Source organism: Heteronotia binoei, chromosome 16 (genome assembly GCF_032191835.1).
Source record: "Heteronotia binoei isolate CCM8104 ecotype False Entrance Well chromosome 16, APGP_CSIRO_Hbin_v1, whole genome shotgun sequence".
NCBI lineage: Eukaryota > Metazoa > Chordata > Lepidosauria > Squamata > Gekkonidae > Heteronotia > Heteronotia binoei.
The window spans coordinates 31,506,963-31,530,916 of NC_083238.1; the positions used below are offsets into that span (position 1 = coordinate 31,506,963).

Sequence of the window (23,954 nt, forward strand, 5' to 3'; positions counted from 1 at the left end):
ATTCTATGGCAGTGAATTCCGCATTTTAATCACTTTCTGTGTAAACTAGTATTTTCTTCTATCCATCCTGAAGTCTGATTCATTCTATTGCCCCCCGCAAAAAAAAAAGGCAAAGCAAAAAAAACTGGCCAGTTGCACCAGCAATATCAAGTTTCATTCCGGGTTTGAGGACAGATGGACAAAGAGCAGATGAACACAGGAGGTTGCCTTGTACTGAATCAGACCATCTGGTCCCTCAAGGTCAATACCGTCTATTCTGACAGACAACAGCTTTCTAGCGTCTTCAGCAGAGCTCTTCCATCTCACCTACTACCTGAAGATTGAATACAGGACCTTTTGCATGCAAAGCAGATACTCTACCACTGAGCCACAATCCTTTGAGTAGCCTTGGAGGTCTACCCAACACTGTAACAATGACGATGGAATAGAGAGACCAGCAGTTCAATGAAACGCAGGAAGTTGAAACTCACCACCTATATACTCATTGGCTACCATCCTCCTTGCTCAGATCAAACCAAAAATCAAAGGACAGGGGTAGAAATGGGGCCAAAGTTTATTGTCCCACTAGCTGCAGAAATAGCTACAAATTTCCTCTGGAACACTCTTTAAAAGCCACTCCTTTACAGAAGCAAGTTTCCAGGAGAAAATGCTATAATTTGCTGTTTCTGTAACATCGACTAGAATTTTATTTAGAAAGTGCACCAATTTTTTTTTTAAACAAAAAAAACTAAAACAGGGCAAGGAGGGAAATAAAAGCGTTTGAAACTTCAAAGGTTACATCTGCACATACAATAACCCTTAAGAATGCAAAGACCTTTTAATTTCAAATGAATCAAAATAAAAAAAAATGTTTGTTTTCTAAATAGCGCTTTATATTATAAACGTCAGCATTCACCACCTCTTTATCACTGCCCTCTGATAGGATCTTTAACCTCCATCCCGGCATGTGTTAGCTTCTTGACTATTGTCCAACAATGTCCACAATCCCCTGCTAAATAAATTGGGAGGCCTATGTAAAGAGGACACAACAATAGGCACGTGGGGCTGCTCAGAAACCGAGTAGGTTAAAAGGCTACGTTTGAGGCGAGTGGACATTCTGCAAATTAGTTGCAGAAAGCGATTTTATAACAAAGAGTATTTATTGTCTGCAAGTAATGTTTTAAAAGCTCTGTGCATTATGACCTTATCTTGATTAGGCAAATAGTTTGCTTGCCATGCATAATGATTACAGTCTAACAGATTACATTTTTGAGGGGCCCTCGGTGGCGCGATGCATGAGATTTTGATGGACCTCACTCCACAAAGGTCACATGACTTTTTCTCCATTTCTCAAACAGTGCATTTGGCCACTAGCACCACAGACCCCAGACACACACACAGAATAGGATTTTCTCCATGGTCATAGTAAAGAAACAGGTAAATATATTGCAATTACTTACTTATTACCATTACTTATTTGCAGTTCAGCTTCCCATTATTGCAACAAATCAAACCCACAGAAGCATCTTAAAGAACACCACAAAATGCTTTTGACAAACTTCTATTTTCTCTGGTCTCACAGTAATGTACTCATAAAAACAGACATGTTCGAATCATCTAGGGTTGCCAGTCTCCAGGTAGTACCTGGAGATCTCTTGGTACAGCATCTGATCCCCAGGCTACAAAGATCAGTCCCCCTGGAGAAAATGTCAGTCTCAGAGGGTGGGCTTTACGGCTTTGTGCCTTGCTGACGTCCCACCCCTCTGCAAACCTCACTCTCCCCAGGCTCCACCCCCAAAATCTCCAGGAATTTTCCAGTCCAGAGCTGGCAACAATCTGAAGATTTCGTGTGCACGGGTGGAGATCGCACACCTCAGAAGCACTCAAGTTTATCATTTTTTTGCAGCAGTAGTTCTGTCAGCTGAAGATGCAAGCTGCTGTTCAAATCCGACTGCAATTAGCCTCTTCAGCGTCATTTAAGGTTTTACGCCAGAAAAGATCACAGTGCTATACAAAGACAGTCATCATTCTCAGCCAAAGGCCACAAGCTGGCAAATTCCTCACCCATCCTTCGTCTGATCCGCCACTCCTGCCAGCAACTGCACAGTTTTAGCATTATAATGAGGGTCCGTGTACAGTCCCAGGTATCGCTGCACAAAATCTCCTGGAGTCATGTAACGTTCGCCATCTTTTTCAGCACTGGCATACTAGAGTAAAGACAAAAAAAATTATCACAAATTATGCATGATTTAATATGACAAGACTGGGGTCCACAGAAGCTTGTGAACAAGTGAAAGTGTTTCCGCATGCATACAGGGGTATAGGTATACCAACTTTGCCCTACCGTGGATAGTCCAAGCTAGCCCGATTTCGTCAGCTCTTAGAAGCTAAGCAGGGTTGACCCCTGCTAGTATTCAGATGCGAGACCTCCAAGGAATTACAGTGCTGTGATGCAGAGGCAGGCAATGGCAAAACCACCTCTGAACATCTCTCGCCTTGAAAACCCCACCACGGATTGTTGTATGTCTGCTGTGACTTGACGGCATTTTCCATCACCACCATTACCAACTTTCCTTTCCAAGGGCAGCAAAATCTCGATCCAGAGAACCTCCCAACCTGTGGGGGCGCTGTTTCAGAGGATGCATAGAGCTGTGGTAATATAATGCTGGCTTAACATACGTGAAGTTCAACTCACAGCCCTATGGATCCTATCCTGTAGACTTCTGCACAGTTTAGATATGTGAAAACAATAAAGTATTACAGATATAATACAATAATATCTACAGACTCATCACACTGCACTCTTGTTTCTCTGTGGAGGAAAAAAAGATGCTGGAAAAGTCATACACATGCTGACATTCCTTAGGTGCCACATTTGCGTTGTTTAAAAAAGGATACCACACTTTACATATATAGCCTACCACCCCTTCAGTAACGTTCTTAATTGTATGTTTAAAATGTGAATGTTTTATTTGCCCTTCATGCTCTCAAGATATCACCTTTCAGAGGTCATGTTTTTCAGTACTGGCTGCAAGGCTGCACACAGTTACCTACAAGTAATTCTCATTAAAACAAACACATAGGCCAATAATGGTACATAGAATGACAGCCCAGCTTTTCCAAAGATGGAAGGATTTCCACCTGCAGAACATGACTTTTGTAGCCCAAAATACCACCCAAAATGCTGCTCTTAAGGTTTCCCCTGGCCTTCAGAGTCAGCATTGCAGGGGGACACTGGAGGTTGAAAGGGGTAAGAAATCACACTCTGTGGTTATAAATCCTTCCATCCACATAAAAGTTCTTCTGCCTACTTGGTGAAGTTGTTCTGAAAATCCACTGTATTTTAATTTGGGAAGGAGCAGACCTGACATAACCTAGCCACCCCCAAAGCCTGAGCATGTGGGAGGGAGCCTGAACCCACCCTGAGCCCCAGATGCTTAGATGTAGAGTAACCAGCAGAGAGGGAACTGCCAGAAAGGCCAAAGCCAGGCATAGGAGACACACAGTGCCAAAATATGGCTGCCCAGACGTGATGGCTTGCATCAACAAGCCCAGCCACTGACTGGCAGGGATGACAATCAACAGGCCCACAAGCACCCTGATGGCTTCAATAGTGGCACCAGGAGCTGTACAAAGCTGGCCCCACACTCTCAACCCCAAGGTCCAGAGCCAGAAGCCAGTCCCCTCTGGAAGGCCAAAAAGCGGCAAGAGTGATGGCGGCATCGGCAGCTGCAAATCCCCAGGGTGGACCACCACATGGGAGACAGCGGGCCCGGCTCACACTGAGGGGCAGGTAGGGAGACGGGATGCAGCCCGGGGCAGGGAGCCCAGAGCCCAATCATTGCTCCCCTCGTTTGACAGGCAGGGGCCAGAACCACTGACACAAGGGTGGGGCAAGATCTGCCAGATTGGGGGCGGGGAGTATAAAAGGAGGCTCCACAGAGTAAGCTGGGCAGAAGCTGGCTGGAGTCCTGGCTGCACAGAAGGGCCCACCGGCTGAGAGTATGAGGTTTTGCATGAAGCAAGCCTCCCCCCATTCTGAGTTTTGTTGGTGCATCCCATTCTAATAGTCGAGACAGCAGAAGGCAGTGTCCCCCAGGAGACGATCCTTGGGAGAAATTATACCCCCAATGCATTTTTTAACATTTCAGATTTTTCTGCAAATCGGTGGAGGGGGAGGGGGTATCTCCCAAGTTTGTAGAAAAATCTGTTTAGTGTTGATGTGGCCCTAACCCACAGATTTAGATACCCACAGATGGGGACATATTAGATGTATAGATGACTTTTTGAGAGGGATATTCTCACAGCCTGCGGAAATACTGTTTTGTAGAATTAATTTCAAAAAGGACCTCTCAATCACTTATCTTAAAGCCTCTAAGATCCAAGGTAAAGTCACACTCATTCAACTCTCATTTAAACAAAGGTTTGCTCAGTTTGTTAATTTTACTGTTCTGTCATTAGATCTTAAATTTGTACCATTTTGCATTCTAAACCACTGCCTACCAGCTATATGTAGCTCTGCTCATTGTACCTGATTCCTCGTCTGATGAAGTGTGCTCGGAGCACACGAAAGCTTAGTTCTGAATAAAACTTGGTTGGTCTTAAAGATGCACTTGACTCCTATTTTGTTCTATTCATTCAGCTCCTCTTTATCATAACAGATGTATGCAGCAAAGATGGGGATGCCCAACTCCATCTGGCCACTGTGGTTATACAGAATGAAGTCGGACTTGACCTGAATCAGGACCACTGCAGGTGTCTTCCACATATAAACCTACATTAGGCTATCAGGGACTATCTAATCCAGTATGTATGTCTAATCTGATTGGCAACAGCTTTGCAAATTCAAACAGAAGTCTTGTCTTTCCCACTCCTGCTACCAGAGATTCTTTCAACAGAAGATGTCAGTGATTCGATCCAGGAACTCCCTGCATGCAAAACAAATGCTGCACCACAAAGTGATGGCCCACTCCCCAAGGGGAAACGGCATTATTCAATCCATTTAAATGCATTTGCTGCTATTAGAGTGCATTGTATTTATACATAAATGTTGCTCTAGTCCACGGAAATTTTTTACATTTTCTTTTGGCAGTTTAAAGATAATTACACCCACACAAGCTGAAGATTCCTTGCAAGCAGATAATAACATATGAATCCTGGAATGCTTTGAGAAAACTGTAATGTACTCAGGGTATTAAATCCCTGAACAAAAGTAATCTAAACAGTGCATCAATAAAATCCAGAGTGTACATTCAGAATAAATCATGTTACACAGGAAAGTAAGTATAATTTACATTGTTTATTGTGCTGCAAGTCTCAGGCTGTCGAAGATTTGTGGGTTTATTATTTATAGTCTACCTGTTGTGCATCGGCCCGGACTCACTGATCGCGATGACTCCTCAGGAGCAAGGTCAGCCCTGCCACTAGGCAAACTAGGTGATTGCCTAGGGCACCAGCCTTCTAGGGGTGCTGAATCAGGTGCTCCCCATGTGACAGTGACATTATCAGTGCAGAGGGAGGGCCCAGACGTTAGTCTTGCCTAGAGTGTTAGACATTCTAGAGCTGGCTCTGCTCGGGAGAAGAGGATTCCCATGTAGCCAGCTATAACAGCACCCGCCTCACGGCCCCACTGGATCGCTTCTATGTGCTGTTTATGGCTACCCCAGCCCCTCTTTCTCCTCAGTTCTTCCTTTAAAACTTTTTCCTCAGGACTATATAAAACTCAAGGGGTGGGTATGATATGGATTTCTCTGTCTTAGTCTCTTCGGGGGTTTTGCTTTCAGATGCATATATAATTCACTTCGTAGGGGACCACAGCAGCTTTGTCAGTTTTCCCAAATTATAGGTACCAGAGAACTTTAACGTAAACCACAGATATTTATTTTAAACACAAAGTCTTAACTGGGGATATGGGCGATATATACACGAGCTACAAGGTATCTCATACAGTTAATACATTGCTCAGTTGTTTCAGGCTTTCTAATATATCTTTTTTTTTTCTCTTAGGTCTCTCAGGTTTTCAGTTCACATATAATACACTCTCTAACACCAGTATAGGCTGGCCTCTTGGGTATGATGTGCCAAGTCTCTCTATTCGACTGGAGCCACTACTCCCAGCCCTTCAAACTTTTAGACCCACATCTGTTCCCTCAACCACCTCTCTAGTTCTTAAGAGATGTATATGTGTCTGCGACCGTTCAGGTCTTCACGGTGACTTCCTTTTAGTCAGCTGTTTTTATAGAGCTAGCAGTCAGCTTTTCTTCTCACGAAGACTCTCCTTAGCTACTGCCCCAGCTCCCTCAAAGACCAACTCTCTCAGATTCTGACAGGCACTAACTGACTCCCCCAGCCGTTAGCTGTCAATCTCACACTGAGAGTTCCGAGCACTCTGGCCCCCACCCTCAGGTCACCTGACGCAGGCTCTATGCGTCCTTGGTTTTCTTTGGTTTTCTGTTAACCCATACCTTAATGTCACACCAGCCTTGAGTTAACAGAAGCTGACCAGCAAGAAACTGAGCTGAAGGCTTGTCAGGATTCACAGCCAACAGCTGTTTCAGAGTCACACTGTCATGAGTCCTGACAAGGAGGAGCTGGAAGGGTTAACAGACCTGGAAGAGTTGCCAGCCAGGTCCTCAGCTGAACAAACAGCAGCTGGCCCATCAATCACTTTCCAGGCACCAGTGTCAGCTGCTGACAATCAATCTCCTCCAAGCTCTCCTCCTCCCATCTTCAGGCTCCAGAAAGAACTTTCAGAGCAAAGACATGAGGCATGCCGATGCTTCAGATCTCTCAGCCCTGAGTTCTAGCAGAGTCATTGCCACCCAGGGAGCAGGCTGATTGAGACTCCCATATAGCTCCCACCCAGGACCTGGTAACCTTGTGGAAGCAACAAGTCTATTCTCTGGCTTGCATCCACGCTCCTTCCTGATCCTGACCTGCTTGATTTCTTTGGCACCCTGACCTTTTGGCTTTTGGACATTGACTTCTGATTCCAGTTTGTGATTCTGCATTAGTGACTTGGCTCCTGCTTGACTTCCTGGACTTTGACCTTGGACTGGCTTTGGACTCCTGCCTGCCTGCACCCTGAGAATGTGACACAGACCCTCCAACCCTGATTCAGCAGGTGAACCTCAGTTGGCTGTTCCCAGCCCACCAGTATCATCCGCCACCCTTAGAGCACCACAGACAGAAGCTGAGAACAGTGTTACCAACAAGACAGCAAAGTGTACGCCTCCTAGCCTGACACCAACTGCTTGCTGACAATGAAGATGAGTAGTTGCAGGATTGCTTCTGAGCAACTGATTGCAAGCATGACCCTTAGGCATGGGGCTGGGTGTGGATGCAACGAGTACAACAGCTGCTAAGCCACTGACTCTGCCTTGCCTGACTTATGAACCCTTGACCCCGAACTGAACAACCCTGCCTTGCCTGACTTCTGGCACCTGATACTCAGAGCCTGAGAGCCAGCACACCCCCTGTCCCAAGTCTTCAGGATTGGTAGACCACCAATATATTGTTCTATGTGTTCCCAACTGTGCACCTTCCCATTGGCATACCAATGCGGTCTGCCCTGGATATAGGCATTAAGGAGGTGCCTACTCTAGAGTAAGGGAGACAGGGGATTGTGCCATTAAAAACATTCCTTTTCCCCAGTGAGATACTGGCAAGGCATTCCAGCAGCAGGGACTTGCCCATTTAGAAAATACAAACAGTCCCTCAACTTGGTTTCCCCTCCCCTTCATATTTTTTTTTCAAAGTCTGCTCTTTTTTGGAGAAGTTCTGTGTCACGTCTCAGGGTGCAGGCAGGAGGGAGTCCAAAGCCAGTCCAAAGTCAAAGTTCAAGGAGTCAGTCAGGAGCTGAGTCACCACAGCAAAATCGCAAACTGCAAGGAATTCAAACCAGTCATGAACTGGAATCAGGAAGGAGTGTGGATGCAAGCCAGGAAATCGACTTGTTGCTTCCACAAGGTTACCAAGTCCCCGGTGTGAGTTATATGGGCACATCAATCAGCCTACTTCCTGGGTGGCCGTAGTTCCTCTAGTAATCAGGGCTAAGAGATCTGAAGCACTGACGTGCGGCGCATCTGTTTTCTCTCAGTGTCTCTCAAAGACACATGCATATTCTTGAGATGGGAGGGGGAGAGTTTGGAGGAGACTGATTGTCAACAGCTGGTGTGGGTGCCTGGAATGTGGAGGGTGTGATTGACAGCCCAGCTGTTGGTTCTTCCTGGTCTGTTAACCCTTCCAGCTCCCCCTCCTCAGGACTCATTACATTCTGAGGGCTACAGACACCCCCCCACCGCCTCTCTGCACCGAGTGCTCAATGGGACTTCCTTACCAAATCTGAAACACGTTCCCTGCCTTTTGTTTTTTGGGGGGGAAATCCAACCAAAGCTTTCTTCCCCCCTTCCTCCTTCAACAGATGCCTCCTTCTTTGTAATGGCCCTGATCCTTTGCACATATATACACAAAGAGAAAACAACACAAGAGATTGTGTTTTTTAACAGATCATCTGCAGAGGAAGCTGCTTTGGAAGTGACTATCTTCCCCGAATATGGAAGTCATCTATCTTACCTGACTTTAAGATAATACCTTACACAAAGATGAAAATGAAAAATAAACTAGTTTGCAAAACTTAGACCTGACTGAGATAGCAAGCCTATGTGCAGCTACCCTGCTTCAAATCTGCTGATTAGGGGTGTGCATTCGGTTCAGCCGAACCAAATAAACCTCCAGATCCCCCGATTCAGAAGTATATGGCACCGTATACTTCCAAATCCAACTGGAAGCCATTATACGGGAGCCGTATATGGCTCCCCATATACTTCCGAATCAATATTCAGAAGTATACAGAAGTCCATAGAAAAGGCGGGAAAGGAGCTTCTGCATTCTCAGGGGAGCTGCTTGCCTCCTTTCCCGCCTTTGGAAGACTTTTCCCACCTCTCCTATAGCTTCCCTGGGATCAGGGAGGGAGGGGGAGAGGAGCCCCAGCAGCCAATCCAAAGCATGCATTTGCAAAATGTACTGCAAATGCATGCTTTGCAGGGCTGTTGTGTAGCTGATAGCTGGGCTAATCCCCCAGCCATCAGCAACATTGTTGTTCTTTTGTTTACTTGGGTATCCAAGTATTTGGGTATCCAAGTAAACAGTGTTCTCTGACCAATCACAGAGCAGTGCTATTTTTTGAAACTGCTCTGTGTAGGGCCAGAGAACCTTTTTAAGAAGTCTGCCTGGCTGGACTCCATTCCATTGCTGCTGTGTTGGTGTTGGTGTGAGAGAGAGATTGTGCTGCGCTGGCCCTTGACCTCAGCTGCTGCTGCTCTCTCTCAGCCTTGCCTGACCTCCCTAGAGAAGAGAAGACATCTAAGGTAAGACAGTCTTGAGGTTCTTGTTTTTATTTTAGTTAGTAAAAGGACTTTTTAAGACTCAGAGTCCCTTTACTTACCCAGATTTGGGTGGGTGGGTACTGGGTAGCTCATTTGGGGTTAGGGGGTTCTGCTGGGGGTGGGGGCCTGGGGTGGGGTTGCCAATTTGCCTATTTCTTATTTTAGTGAGAGGACTTTTAAAAGTGCAGTGTCCTTTTACTTTTCCTGATTTGTGTGGCTTGGATTTCTTGGGGTTAGGGTGAAGGTTTTTTTTGGGGGGAGGGGGTTGCTAAAGTTCCTGTATTGTTAAAAGTCAAGTTTTTTACTGTTTTGAAAGGATTCTGTGTTTGATTTGTTGCTGCTGTGTTGTGCTGCTGTTGTTCCTTTTCTCTTCTGGTTCTGGTTCTTGGAGGAGGGGGGGCTGTTTGGCCTAATTTTCATTGTTAAAAATGTCACTTTTTAACAGTTGGGTTTGTTGGCCTTTTTTCAGTGATATGGATCTGTTGTTGTTGGTTTTACATCCTGGCCTGTTGTCCCTTTTCCTGGTTCTGGTTTGGGGGGGGGGGGGGTTGTTGACTGATTTGGTCTGAGGTTTTTTATTGTTAAAAAGGTCACTTTTATAACAATTGAGTTTCTGGCCTTTTCCCAGTGATCTGTTTGGATCTGTTGTTGCTGGTTTTGCATCTTGTCCCTTTTCCTGGTTCTGGTTTTGGGGGTGGGGGTGGGTTAAAAGTTAAGTTTCTTTCTGTCATGTTTTGGTTTTTTTAAATTACCTCTAGTTGGTGTGGGAGTGGGTCACTTTCATGTTTTTATAGAGTTATTTTTGGAGTCTGAGGGTGCTTTCGGTTCGGCTAGGGCCACTAAATAGGCTGCCCCACTAATAAGGGTGTTTTTAGGGATTGTGTTTTTTGAAATTTAAAAAAATATTAATCCAGTTTAGGGCTTTATCTTCTTTCAAAATTCAACTAGGCCACATAGGGGCAATTTAAAAAGATTTTAGGTTTCTCATAAAAGGCAGCGTGACTACTAGGCCACATCAGGCTCCCTTTTAAAGAGACTAGGGTTGCAGTGCATCTTGGTTTCAGCCACTGAAAGCTGGTGCATCCTTAGTTTTCCATAGGGTAAACCACAGCTTCTCTCTAGTTATAGGGGACACCTGATTTCTAGTTTGCAAGGAAATCCGATTTGTCCCAGGATCTAGTTAGGAAAAGTTTAACTAGGAGGATATAACAAGGATTGCCTTCATCTCAAGGTAGCCTTTTAAAAACTGTAGCCAGGTAGAAGCAGGATCACCTAGTCTCCTAAACTTTACCAGACTACTACTACTACCCCAACCCAAAGGAGGACAGGTTAGGGACCAAAAAAACAAACAAGTTTTGGTGGGAGGATTTTTAAAAAGAAATCAGGGCACCTGTTGGTTCAGGGTACAGTGTAGTGAGTTAGGTTTGTAAAAAAATACCCACTCTCAGTTCAGGTTGTGTGAGACTGGCCAAGGGTGACATGAGCGACAGGCAGCAGAAGAAGGGCCCTGGGGGGCAAGGCCAAGGAGAAGACTAGAGGGGTGGAGGGGAGGGGGAGGACCCAGTTTCCCCCCCCTTTACCTGTTCGTAGGGCCACTCCACAGCCACCTTCCAGCACTCCGACCTCTGGCCAGAGTGTGATGAAGAAGTCCTGCCTTGGGCCCTTCATTGAGGCTGCTGCTGGGGCTCCTCCAGCAGAGGTGCCATTAGGTGCTGGCACTGAGCAGGGGTCTGCTGCTCAGGCAGTCCCTTCTCCAGCTGATGTCGCTCAGCCTCAGCAACCGGAGGAGGGGCAGCAAGAGCAGCCCTCCTTGGAGATGAGCTTTGGGGACAGTTTTCTGTCCAAAACGATCACCCCAAGGAGGGTGCAGAGTGTCATGCAGGAGCTGGAGGAGAAGCTTGTCGAGGAGGACCAGCCCCCTTCTTCGGTTCCTTCGGACACCTTCAGGTGGCAGGAGGAGAGGCCGCATGGGGTGGAGGGGGAAGAAATGGAGATACACAAGGTGCCTTCATCTCCACCCACTTCCCCCTGGCGGCCAGCCCTCCTGCCACCCCGAGACATGATGTGTCTGCCCCAAGCCCCTCACAGGAGGTGGCTTCGGACACCTAAGCCGCCAGTCAGCTTGGGCATCCATACACCTCCGAAGTCTGGAAGCATTTCCGACTTATGGAGGATCCACGCTATGCACAGTGCTAGCTGTGCAGGGTCCAGATCAGTTGTGGGTGGGACCCTGCCCACCTCACTCCGGGGGGGATGCGGAACTACCTGCGGAAGCACCACCAGTGGAGGAAGTGGCTAATTGGGCTTTCCCCAGCATTGGTGGCAATGGGCCTTTTGGGGAGCCCAAAGACAGGGACCCCCTGGCCCAATATTTTGGGGGGGTTTATAGGGGAGAGTCCCCTGCGGGTTCCCTGCAGTTTTGGGCCTCTCCCTCAAACCCCCTGCCCCCCAGTAGCCTTTAATTATGCCCTATGCTGCCACTGATTTCAATGGCCCACGGGGTATAATGATGGGAAAAGGGCACCCTCTTTGGGTGCCCCTGGAATTGGACCCCCTGGCCCAATCATTTTGGGACTTGGGGACTTCGTAGGTGAAAGTCCCCTGCAGGTTCCCTGCGAATTTGGGGCTCCCCTTCAAATCCCCTCCCCTCCATGCGGCTACCAATATATCCTATTTTGCCATTGATTTCAATGGCCCATAGGGTATAATGGGGCCGTATATTCAGAAATAGCCGTATATCTCCTGTATATATGGCTATTCCGAATACTGGTATTCAGAAATATACTGTATTCCGAATATTTCGGCCCCATATATTTCCGAATCCGGTTAATTCCGAATATTTTTTTTTGCACACCCATACTGCTGATATGGGCTCACATAACTACACCTGAACTGAAATCCAGAAAGCTAAATGTCATGGAGAACACTAGGCAAAAAAAATCATTTTTCCCTGACAAGCCATCATTCTACATGGAGATTTGTTGCTGGTTCTTTTCTTTTGGTATGAGGAACATTCAGTCATGCAAATCCTCCTCTTCCTCCCACATCAAGACTAATCAGGCTTCTGGGCATTTTAAAAATGCCTTCTCCCCACAACCACCACAGCTGGTGGGTGAGTGACTGAGGGAAAAGTGAGCTGGGACTGGGAAATCTGGATCCAACTCGTCAGAAGATGTATTTTATTTATTTAATTAATTAATTTATATCCCACCCTCCCTACTGAAGCAGGCTCAGGGTGATTCACAACAATAAAATCACAATAAACAATTAAAATTTCACAGCATTAATACATCTTAATTTAAAATTCAACAGATAAAAACAATCTGGTGCTAACATCATTTGGCGTTGTTTCACTTCCGATGGCTTCATGTAAGATGTTGTTTGGCCCTAGGTTTTTCAGGACTAGAGAGAGAACTTCCATTGGCATAGGCCTAGGAAGCACTGACAGACTCTCCTTTTCTATATTGATTTTCAGCACCTCCCACTATTAGGGATTCTACTAGAACCCACATAAGAACCAGCTGTTCCCTCACACCAACTATGGCTCTATGGCTGCTTTCTACAGGCTGCTCCCCCACTGTAGTTAAGCCCACGTCCTTCCCACTTCGTGGGATGGGCTTCTTGAGGCAATAAGGGACGTGCTATCTCTGGAAATTTTCAGGATATGCTACAATACCATTCTGTTTGTTAAGGCTTTTAATATGATACAAACTGAAGGTATCTTTATTTGCAGGAAAGGGGGTTATATTTCAAATTGTGATTTGTATTCTACCTCAAGCCATGAGGAAAGGCAAGATATATTGTAATTAAATCCAACCAACAGTACAGTCTGAAGCAGAGTTACGCCCTTCTAAGTCTATTAACTTCAATGGATTTAGGAGTCTGTAACTTGCCTTAAAGCAGCACTGCCAGTCACTTCTATTTAGCCTGCACCCAGGAAGCTCGGTCAGCCCGATCTTACCAAAGCTTGGCTTCCATCCTCATTTCCCTAATGCTTTTCCCGCCATCAGAGTGCCTTTGCAGGCACTCCTTTGCTTTTACCTGCATTCCACCCGCATGACTATAAAACCACCTCATTCAGTCACAGCCTCTAAGCTTTTTAAGAGCTGCACAAAAGCCAAAACTTCAACAGGCGTGGCCTTTCCCAGCAAAGTGCCATAGTGGGGTGCCATGCCCAGTAGGGTTTCCTCTACTGTGCAGCTCTAAGAAAATTCTTAAAATTTAAGCTTGTAACCTGAAAATCAATCTTTGCAATATATTGGAGTGGTAAAACTTGCTTAACGTAAGAGCCACATACAATTAATGTCAGATGTTTGAAAGCTGCAAGGAAGGAAGGATGGAAGAAAGATAGATGAGGAGGGGAGAGGTGGAAAGAAAGCAGCTTTAACTTTACATGCATTCTCCAAGCCACTGGCTGGCTTGGCTTGGAGAAGTGATTTAAGGAGAGAAATGCCTTCTCCAAGCTGGCTGATAGGACAGTGGGGGTTTCAACAGCCACACAATACATGTGGCCCCCAAGCCACATTTTGACTACTCCTGGCATATATTGCTGTGATAATAACTGACTTTTAGAAACGCTCCCATAAAAGATACTGAAATAGGAAAATAAAAATACAAGGACTTAGCAATAGAGAATCTGGACATGCAGAAGGTCCCGGGTTCCATTCTTGGCATCTCCAGTTAAAGGATCCAGCTAGAAGGTGATGTCAATGCACACTTCCTAAGTACCTGGAGAGGGGTTGCCACTCACAACAGACAATACTGACCATGGACTTATGGTCTGATTCTGTATAAGGAACCTTAAATGTAAGAGCCCTAATTTAAAAAAAAAAAAAAAACCCTAAAAGCTGCTAAACCAACTCTGGCAGTGCAGTCTTAATTCCATTTACATTATAAATTGAAATTCACTTCCATGTTTGCATTTAATGCATTATGACAGATACTGCTCCACTGGGTACCATTTTGCCTTAAGTTGATCAGCTCGACTTTTTAAAACTTCAATATTTTGACACAGTAACAGACATAGATTGTTCAGGTCTGCATGCGCATGCAATTCTATAGGTTTAAATACAGATGGGACTGCTGCCTCTAAGTAACTTGCAGCATGTTGACTAAACAACTAATTTAAACATTAAATTAATACATGCTTTTGGAAACAGCATTCATGCCTGGAGAATGATTCATTTCTTTTCAGGATCTGTGGAAGGCAACCCAGTCATTCCAACATACTGGATTTCAACAGCCAGAAGATATTGGATGTATATCCTACCCTATACTCTGAATCTCAGAGTCTCACAATCTCCTTTATCCCCCCCCCCCCCTCCACAGCAGACACCCTGTGAGGCAGGTGGGGCTAAGAGAACTCTCACAGCAGCTGCCCTTTCAAGGACAACTCCTGTGAAAGCTACGGCTGACCAAAGGCCATTCCAGCAGGTGCAAGTGGAGAAGTGGGGAATCAAACCTGGTTTTCCCAGATAAGAGTCCATGCACTTAACCACTACACCAAACTGGCTCTAAGTAGTTACAGATACAAAAGAGAAAGTAAATCTCGAGGCATGCATATTGTAAAAGCAAGTTCCTTCCATTTATTCTGTTTGCGGTAGCTAGAAGAATACTAGTAGGGAGCTTAGTGGTAGGGCAGCCTTCCCCATCAATATCCTACCTGCATTGCCTCATCTTTCCCCCTGTTTTGTATGCTAGGCTTCCTAACTATGGAAATCCAGAGGAGGAGGAGAATGCCCTTCACTCAGAGTCTTAGAACAGCTTACAGTCTCCTTCCTTTCCTCTCCCCACAACAGACACCCTGTGTGGCAGGTGGGACTGAGAGAGTTCACAGAGAATTGCTCTTGAGAGAACTGCTCTGAGAGAACTGTGGCTGACCCAAGGTCACCCAGCAGCTACATGTGGAAGAGTGGGGAATCAAACCTGGTTCTCCCAGATTAGAGTCTGCACTCTTAACCACAACACCAAACCAGCTCTCAGATTCAGTGAATGAAGTGATCACACACAGCTTCATACAAGGTCCTTTAACTCTTTGGCCAAACAGTTCATACAAAGATTCATTTTGAACTGAAGATGCCAGAGACTGGATCTGTGTGTGTGTGCGCGCGCCATCACATCACAACTAATTTAGGAGACCCCACAGAATTGTCAAGGCGAGACGTTGAGACATTCGGAGACATTCATGGACTTCCTTAGTGGATTTCCATCCAAGTCCTAACCAGGGCCAACCCTTCTTAGCTTCTGAGATCTGACAAGGTCTTACCAATGGCCATTCACTGAATTTTAATAGGTGGTGGTGGTGGAAAGGGCTATCAAATTGCAGTCAACTTCTGGAGACTGCAGTTTGATACCCACAGAGTTTTCAAGGCTGGAGACATTCAGAGATGTTTTGCCATTATCAGCCTCTACATAGCAGCCATGGACTTCCTTGGTGATCTCCCATCCAAGTGCTAACCAGAACCGACCCTGTTTAGCTTCCAATATCTAACAAGATACAGCCAGCCTGGGCTATCCAGGTCAGGGTGATACCGGAACTGGAAATACTTGTGCAGTTACTGTACTCTGCTATGGCTGCTTTCACAATAAATTTTGTTTTTTTCAGGTCTGGAAAACATAAATGGCCCCTGATAGAAGTGCAATGGTTTCTCTTAAACATGCTAAAGGAGGTCTCTTGCTTAAAATCCAAAAAGTCCATTTGTGCAACACACAGTATTGGTTCAGTTGCATCCCTGGGTTTTTTAGAATAGCGGAAGCCTTTGATTTTATGTTCCACAGTTCCATGAACCACTTTGACTGACATAAAGAGCACAGGACTTTGTTTACAGAGAGACTTTTGTGACGATTCTGATGGCAGGCTCTTAAGGCTGCTCAATCAGAAAGAGACAGACTATTCTAGCTACCAGGAAGATCGGATGGCAGCAGTCCTAAGTATATTTAACCAGAGTTTCAGCAACCTTTTCTTCCTACTGAGTCCTAGTTTCAAAAGCAAGTGGTTTTCTGTTTGCCCCAACAACACTTTGAACTGTTAAGCAACAAAACACTTTCAGGAGTGAAGGTCATGATATTAAGAATGCTACTGGAAGGAAGACAAATCATCAGAGTTTAAGAAAATAATCAAGCCTTTTGTCTGTGACGTATTTGGTATGGATTTTAACACAGTCAGCCTTAAGTCATCTTATTAACACATGGCACAAACAAATCAACCTGCTTTATAATATGACCAAAAGGTTTAATATAATCAGGATATGATAAGAGGGCCAGGAAAGTGGGAGGGAGCGCTAGGCTAGGATTGGGAAGATACAGGTTCAAATCTCTACCCTTACATCTAGCTGGATTAATCCAGGCCAGTTAAATCTTCTCAGGACTCTACAAGTTGTTGTGAAGACAGAATTGGGAATGAAGAGCTATGTATGCCACCCTGAACCCTATGGAGGAAAGAAAGGAACACAACTTTCTAAATTGGTTTATTAGAATCTACCCATATAAAGATCAAGTTTACTGAACATTACAGCCTCCAAAATGTATTGTGTTATACACACATACACCAGATGTTAATTCAACAACAAGAAAGATATTATTAGGCAACAAATTTCAGTTGTGTATCTTCTATAGCACAAACCCCCAGTCTGAAATGCTTAAGAGAAAGGACTTCTTTCACTTCCGTGTTTCATGCAAAAAGACAACACAACTACAATGAACATCTCACTATTTCATACAGAACAGTCATTCACAAGCATGGATAAAAATATGTACCAAGCATAGTTGACTTTAAAGTTCAACAATACAATGCATAAACATATTGCGAAATAAAATATACTGGAAGCAGAGGTACTGCAGGATAGAATCTTCAAAATTACTGTAATCCACAAATAATTTGTTTAGAATAGGTTTTGAAGGGAGAGAGAAAGAGAATTTAATGCAGAGACAAAAAGAAAATTTCCAAGAGTTATTGGAATTCACAAATTAGGTCTTTGGGCTTCCCTCTGAAGAGGCAACAATGTTATTTTCCAGAGAAGAGTTCAAGAACATCAAGATTGGTCTAATTTTCAAAAGAAAATGACCCTCATATCAGCAAACCTACTGGACCACTTCCATTCTATCACTGCTTCTTAGGGCCGTAATCGGGCAGAGGTCATGGGGCAGCGTCCTTCCCAGATCTGTCAGGCAAACCCCCTCGTGGTCCCCCAACCCCCCCTCTCTTATTTTTTATGCTTCACTAATTAAATTAGCACCCCCTCCAGAAAAAAATCCTAGATATGGGCCTGCCGCCTCTAAGGTTCACCGGAAACAATCTATAAAGGTACTACAGGAAATCATTACCAGTGGGGTTCAACCTATCAGCGGTGAAATTCTCCCCCCCTGCTCAACAGAACCTAAATCTAACAACATGAATGCTCACAGTGAGAGGGGTGTATCCGTGTGCACATAACTATTCTGCTTTTTTATAAACTAGATCCTTAGCCACATAGCCACAATCCCACCAACTTTTAATTTATACAGCATGATCAATAAATGACCTTTAATAATATTACTTTTTCCCCTTTCTCATCTCTGTTCCTTCTTCAGGAATTTCCATCTTAAAATGCGTGCACTCCATATCAGCACTGCAACATGTAACTGAACTGGGCATACGGAGACAAAAAGCGTCACAATATTGTGCAACACATCATGGGAAGAAGAGAAAGGACATAACCATCTTGTTGTACAAGAAGAATTGAGCCCTCAGTTCTATTTCACTCAATGATCTTCACCTTCCTTGTCTCTATTTCCAAGGATAGCCAAATTTAGGCAGGAATGTGTATCCTTTATGCATCACAGCACTGCTTAATTCAAAGAGCACAAGAGACCTGACCCATTAAACCTGCTGCTATAGTAACAATATTTCAGTCCAATGTGCCATGTATTTTAAAGAGGCATCTTGCAACCAATTACTATTGTGCCAGCTATACTTGACCATGAAAAGCAGAGTGTGAAAGCAGAGAGTGAGTATAAATGGGCAGTCTTCGTGGTGGAGGACGGTAAGCAGTGGGGTGCCACAGGGCTCAGTACTGGGTACCATGCTCTTCAACTTGTTCATTAATGATTTGGAGTTGGGAGTAAGCAGTGAAGTGGCCAAGTTTGCAGATGACACTAAATTGTGTAGTGAGAACCAGAGAGGATTGTGAGGCACTCCAAAGGGATCTGTTGAGGCTGGATGAGTGGGCGTCAATGTGGCAGATGAGGTTCAATGTGGCCAAGTGCAAAGTAATGCACATTGGGGCTAAGAATCCCAGCTACAAATACAAGCTGATGGGGTGTGAACTGGAAGACTGACCAAGAGAGAGATCTTGGTAGATAACTCACTGAAAATGTCAAAATGCCTTCCCACCACCACACTTCCAGCTGCATGTACTACCTAACACAGTCAGGCAAGGGTGGGCAAGCACTAGGACAGGGGTGGTCAAACTCCAGCTCAGAAGCCGCATGCGGCTGTTTCATCACACATATTTTGTGATTCTCGAAGCCCCCATCAGCTCGCTTAGAGAAGGCATTTCTCTCTTTAAATCACTTTGCCAAGCCAGTCAATGGCTTGGAAAATACATCTAAATTTAAAGTTGCTTTCTTTCCACCTCTCCGTCCCATCTATATGCCTTCCTTCCTTGCAGCTCTCAAACATCTGATGTTCATGTTTTGCGGCTCTCAAACATCTGACATTTATTCTATGTGGCTCTTACGTTAAGCAAGTTTGGCCACCCCTGCACTAGGAGGACCGGGAAATGAGCCAGTGGATGGGGGAAATATAGATGGCTAGGTGGTGGGAAAGGTGGACAGAGACTTGTGGAAGAGCACAATATCAGCACTGCCAATCCCAAGAATGAAAGCAGCAGTATGATTCCTTTCGTGGGATTTACCAATTCAGATTTACCAATTCATGGCCTGGATCCAGCAGTGAAAGAGCAGAAAAATATAAACAAACCTGGAACATTTCTGCTTGTGCAAAATCTTCTGAAATAACCAGCATTTTCCCTCCTTACATCTTATTGCACCCAGAAATTACTTGTACAATGTCTTGGGGGGGGGGGAGGGGAGAATGACTCAAGATGCACCACGCTTAACTTGGAGCAAGAAGCCAACACGAGGAGGTTTTTCATGTGTTTGCAAAGCACATGTGGAAATACTGCATTGATTTGGATCCACCAAAATTTCTTCAGCCAAATATTACTAGAGCTGAATGGCGTCTATTGATTGGGAAACTATAATGACACTGCTGTGGCAGCTAACTAATTACTACACAGAACAGCACCCCGGTTTCAATAAATACAATTAAAGCTCTTTCTTTAGGTTGCAGAAACAAATGGCCTGTTTTTGCACCTTGCCACCTGATGATAGACAAAATGCTAAAAATATACAACTTCATCAGCAACCAAAAAAAAAGCCAGTTTTCTTACCTGCAAAAAAATGTTACGCAGTTCATTTGGATCTGCTCTTTTAGTTGTCTGAACCTATAAAGCCAAGGATGGAGAAAAGAGAGAAAGACTATTGGTACGTCATTCATGAGTTACCCATCTACCAAGCCAGGAAACCCAAGAGGGCAATCTGCACTGATAAGGGTAATAAACATCAGCCTTCTTATCTAACTGATAAAACAAATTCCAGACATATGTTTGCAAAGCTTAACTTTAAAACAGTACAGGTGCTCATGACAGCTACCAAACTCATTTTCAGCAGAAGAGAAGCATGGTATTATGCCAAAAGCAAAGCAGCAGAAGTGTCCCAACCAGCAGACATTTTTGTCCATGGCCCAAGTCGTCACCATAAACCACAAGCAAGAGTAAGGACATATTGTGGATGCCTGTAAGTTCAAGTAGGCATCTGCAAATAAACTACCTCTCTCCTCCTCCCCCCTGCAAACAAGATCAAGTGGCAACTTTAGTTTTACATGCACAATACAATCACAAAACCATATATTACTGTACAAGTTTATTTTTCCTAGATGAATTCCAACTCTGCAAACCCACAAAAGACCTGTTATGTCACACAACTGTTTGTTGTGCTGAATTCCACCCAGATTTTGGACAGGAAGGAGTTAGGCTTGCCATCCTTCAGGTGGGGCCTCCCGATCTTCCTGGATTGCAACTCATCTCTAGACAACAGAGATCAATTATTTAGAGCAGGGGTGGCCAAAATGTAGCTCGGGAGCCCCATGTGGCTCTTTCACACATATTGTGTGGTTCTTGAAGCCCACACCACCCTGTCAGCTCACTTGGAAAAGGCATTTCTCTCTTTAAATCACTTCTGCGAGCCAAGCCAGCTTGCAGCTTGGAGAATGCACTTAAAGTTAAACTTGCTTTCTTTCCACCTCTCCCTCCTTCCCCCCATCTATTGCCTGCTTGCTGGCTCTCAAACATCTGATGTTCATGTCTTGTGGCTCTCAAACATCTGACATTTATTCTATGTGGTTCTTATGTTAAGCAAGTTTGGCCACCTCTGATCTAGAGAAAATCACTGCCTTGGAGGGTGAACTGTATGACATTACACCCTGTTGTGATCCTTTCCCTCCCCAAATCTCCAGGAATTTCACAACTGGCTACCCTAGTCAAAGAGCTGCGCCACAAGAATATTTCCTTCCCAAGGAAATGGGTCTATTTATCCAAATTTAGAGTATCTTCCAAGTGACCATTTTGCTCATCCCTCTATAGACCCCTCTAAACTGGAGGCATACCCCCTAAGAAACGCAGGCTGCTGCTAGCCAAGGATCAGTTACCACTTCAAACCTTCTCTCTCCTAAGCGTCATTTTTGGCTAGATCTACATTGCCAGAATGTAAATTGTTACCCTTCACTGTTCCCCAAGTCTCAGGAAGTACAACACAGGAAGCTATTATGTGCTGAAACAACCAATCTACTGCCATTTTAAAATTTTCTCTTGAAGGCACCCTAGGCCTCAATTTCTCCTTTCCTATTCACCTTGCCCCCTGCTTAAACGTCTAATGAGAGTATTTGCCTTATGGGGACATCTAGGCACCCTTGTGTTCATTATTCCAGAGTTTTCACTTGACAAATCTCTAATGTAGTTCAGATTCAGAACTACTGCTCCATTCATACTCCCAAACAAAAAAGGTGAGCCTTCCTCTCTCTCTGACAGTATGACTGGTGAATTTATCACTCACTAACATATGCCAAATAGGAACTCTCTCAGTTAAATTTATGAAGGCCAAAATTCAGAACAGGGATATCTGGTCTTACTTAGGGTGAATTCAGGAGACTCCAGCTCCTCACAGGCAGTGTTCCCTCTAAATTGAGTTAGTATGAGCTAGCTCACAGATTTTCAGCCTCCAGCTCACACATTTTTGTCTTAGCTCAGGAAGGATGACCCCCAGAGCACAATAATTTATGCAGTAACTCACAACTTTAATGCCAATAGCTCACAAAGTAGAATTTTTGCTCACAAGACTCTGCAGCTTAGAGGGAAGGAACATTGCTCACAGGCATTCCTTCCCTTTCCCTTTCCCTTATTGATCTCATAGGACACCATGTACTTCACTTTAACTAGTCTGGAATAACTAATAAGGCACAAGGCTGAGTTAGTCTTTAACAAGGTGCCCCAAGTCTTTTGCTGATGTTATGCTGCAACAGATGGACACAGGTAGACTTATTAGCATGCAAACTGCAACTCGCACTTCCCCCAACTAGAAACGCAGCCAGCGTTTCTCAAACTGAACGGTAATCCGAATTAAGAACGGCAATCCGAATCAAGGCATGTGTTTTTTTAGGCCTGAAGAAAACTGTCCTGCCCTTTCAAGACAGGCTTTATGTTTGGAAACAGGCAGTTGAAGCTTCTCAGGGCATGGAGGCAAATAACATTATCTAGTTAATAACATTCCCTTAGGCCTTTATTCAATTAACAGGACATCCCCCCCACTCTAGGCAACTGACATCTTTAGGGCCCCTCCTGGCTCTGTCTCCCCTGTCGTTTCCCCCCCGGGGCCGCCAGCGGGGTCGAAGCCCGCCCGGGCGCGGCAGCGAGAGAGCCCTTGTGCCTCCTGCCCCATATTGCTCGCCGCTGCCGCCTGGCTACTGGCAGAGCGCTTTTGCCAAGGGCCACCCGTCCAACCGCCCAGCTTCTGATGCATCAAGCGTATAGGAGAAGAAGAAGAGGAGGAGGAGAGTCACCTTGACCGCCATGCTGACTTCGGGGAAGTGGATGGAGGAGACGGAGGAGGAGGAGCCTCGCAGCGGCAGAAGCTGTGCCCGCCAGCCGGGCCCGCCTCCGCCAACGCCGCGACGCCTGCCCAGTCCGGGGGCCGACCCGGCCCTATGCTAATAGGCAGCCCCGGCCAAGTTCGGAGTTTGTCCCGCGGTGACCCGGCCAGGAGGTTGTTCCCAGCCGGGCTGATGAGCTGCAGGCGCGATGAAAAGCAGGCCTTCTCTCGTAGAGAGCGCGCAAAAGAAAAAAACGCACAAAAAATGCCGTCGCCCTTTCTCCTCCGTGTGGGAAAGTGGGAACTTCCCACAGTAGAAACATTTGGCGCTTTCACACACGCTGAATAATGCAATTTCAATCCATTTTCAGCGACCATTTGCAAGTGGATCTTGCCATTTTACATAGTAAAATCCAGTTGCAAAGTGCATTGAAGGTGTGTTGTTGTGTGGGTGTGAAAGCACCTATTGAGTTGGAAATCTCAAATCGAGGTGGGGAAAGGAGGACTGACCCCGAACTAAGGAAAGCCGTGTTGGTGCGAAGCAGTAGAACAAATTGGAGATCAGTGGCCCCTTTAGGACCGACAAAAGTTTCTTCAAGGTATGAGTTTTGTGTGCAAGCACACTTCCTCAAATACACAGAAATGGAAGTTAACGTTTCATATATACAGGCAGAGATGCCTCTACATAGGTGAACAGCAAATTAGCATGTAACTTCATGAAGTCGTTTGACAAATGGTCACATGGTATTCCCTCTAAATTGAGTTCGCATGAACTAGCTCACAGATTTTTAGCCTCCAGCTATCACATTTTTGTTTTAGCTCAGGAAGGATGACCCCAGAGCACAGTGATTTATGCAGTAGCTCACAATTTTAATGCCAGTAGCTCACAAAGTAGAATTTTTGCTCACAAGACTCTGCAGCTTAGAGGGAACATTGCTGGTGACCGTATGAACGTAATTTGTTATTGCTGTTTTGTCTTTGCATATGTCAAAAATCTTCATTAAGTTGTATGCTAATTTACTGTTCACCTATGTAGAGGCATATGCCTATATATATGAACTGGTGACTTCCATTTCAATGTATCTGAGGAAGTGTGCTTGCACATGAAAGCTCATACAGTGAAGAAAACTTTGTTGGTTTTAAAGGTGCCACTGGGTTCTAATTTAGTTCTAGGCATACTATAAAACTCAACTCTGGCCAAGCCGCTCCATGCTCATCTTCCCTTAGACGTTTTATTCAAGGTATGAGCTTTTGTGTGCAAGAACACTTCTTCAGATAAAATGAAATGGAGGAAAACCATTTGAACCCATAGGGCTGAAAAGTGAATTAGCATATGACATAATAAAGATAGTTTGAGACAAAATAGGAACAAGAAGTCAAGTATACAGGGTTAACAGCTGTAGGGAT

General features: G+C 44.9%; 1 protein-coding gene across 1 annotated transcript in view; it reads right to left on the bottom strand.

Annotated features, from left to right (window-relative positions):
- Positions 1 to 23,092, bottom strand: part of SLC25A12 (solute carrier family 25 member 12) — an 86,729-nt gene extending 63,637 nt beyond the window's left edge. The window contains exons 1-3 of the mRNA XM_060256899.1: positions 22,519 to 23,092; positions 19,796 to 19,849; positions 2,044 to 2,186 (exon numbers count right to left, since the gene is read on the bottom strand). Coding sequence (XP_060112882.1) covers positions 2,044 to 2,186; positions 19,796 to 19,849; positions 22,519 to 22,530 — 209 coding nt within the window. The 5' untranslated portion in view covers positions 22,531 to 23,092. The remainder of the gene's footprint in view (positions 1 to 2,043; positions 2,187 to 19,795; positions 19,850 to 22,518) is intronic.
- Between the last annotated feature and the right edge of the window lie 862 nt (positions 23,093 to 23,954).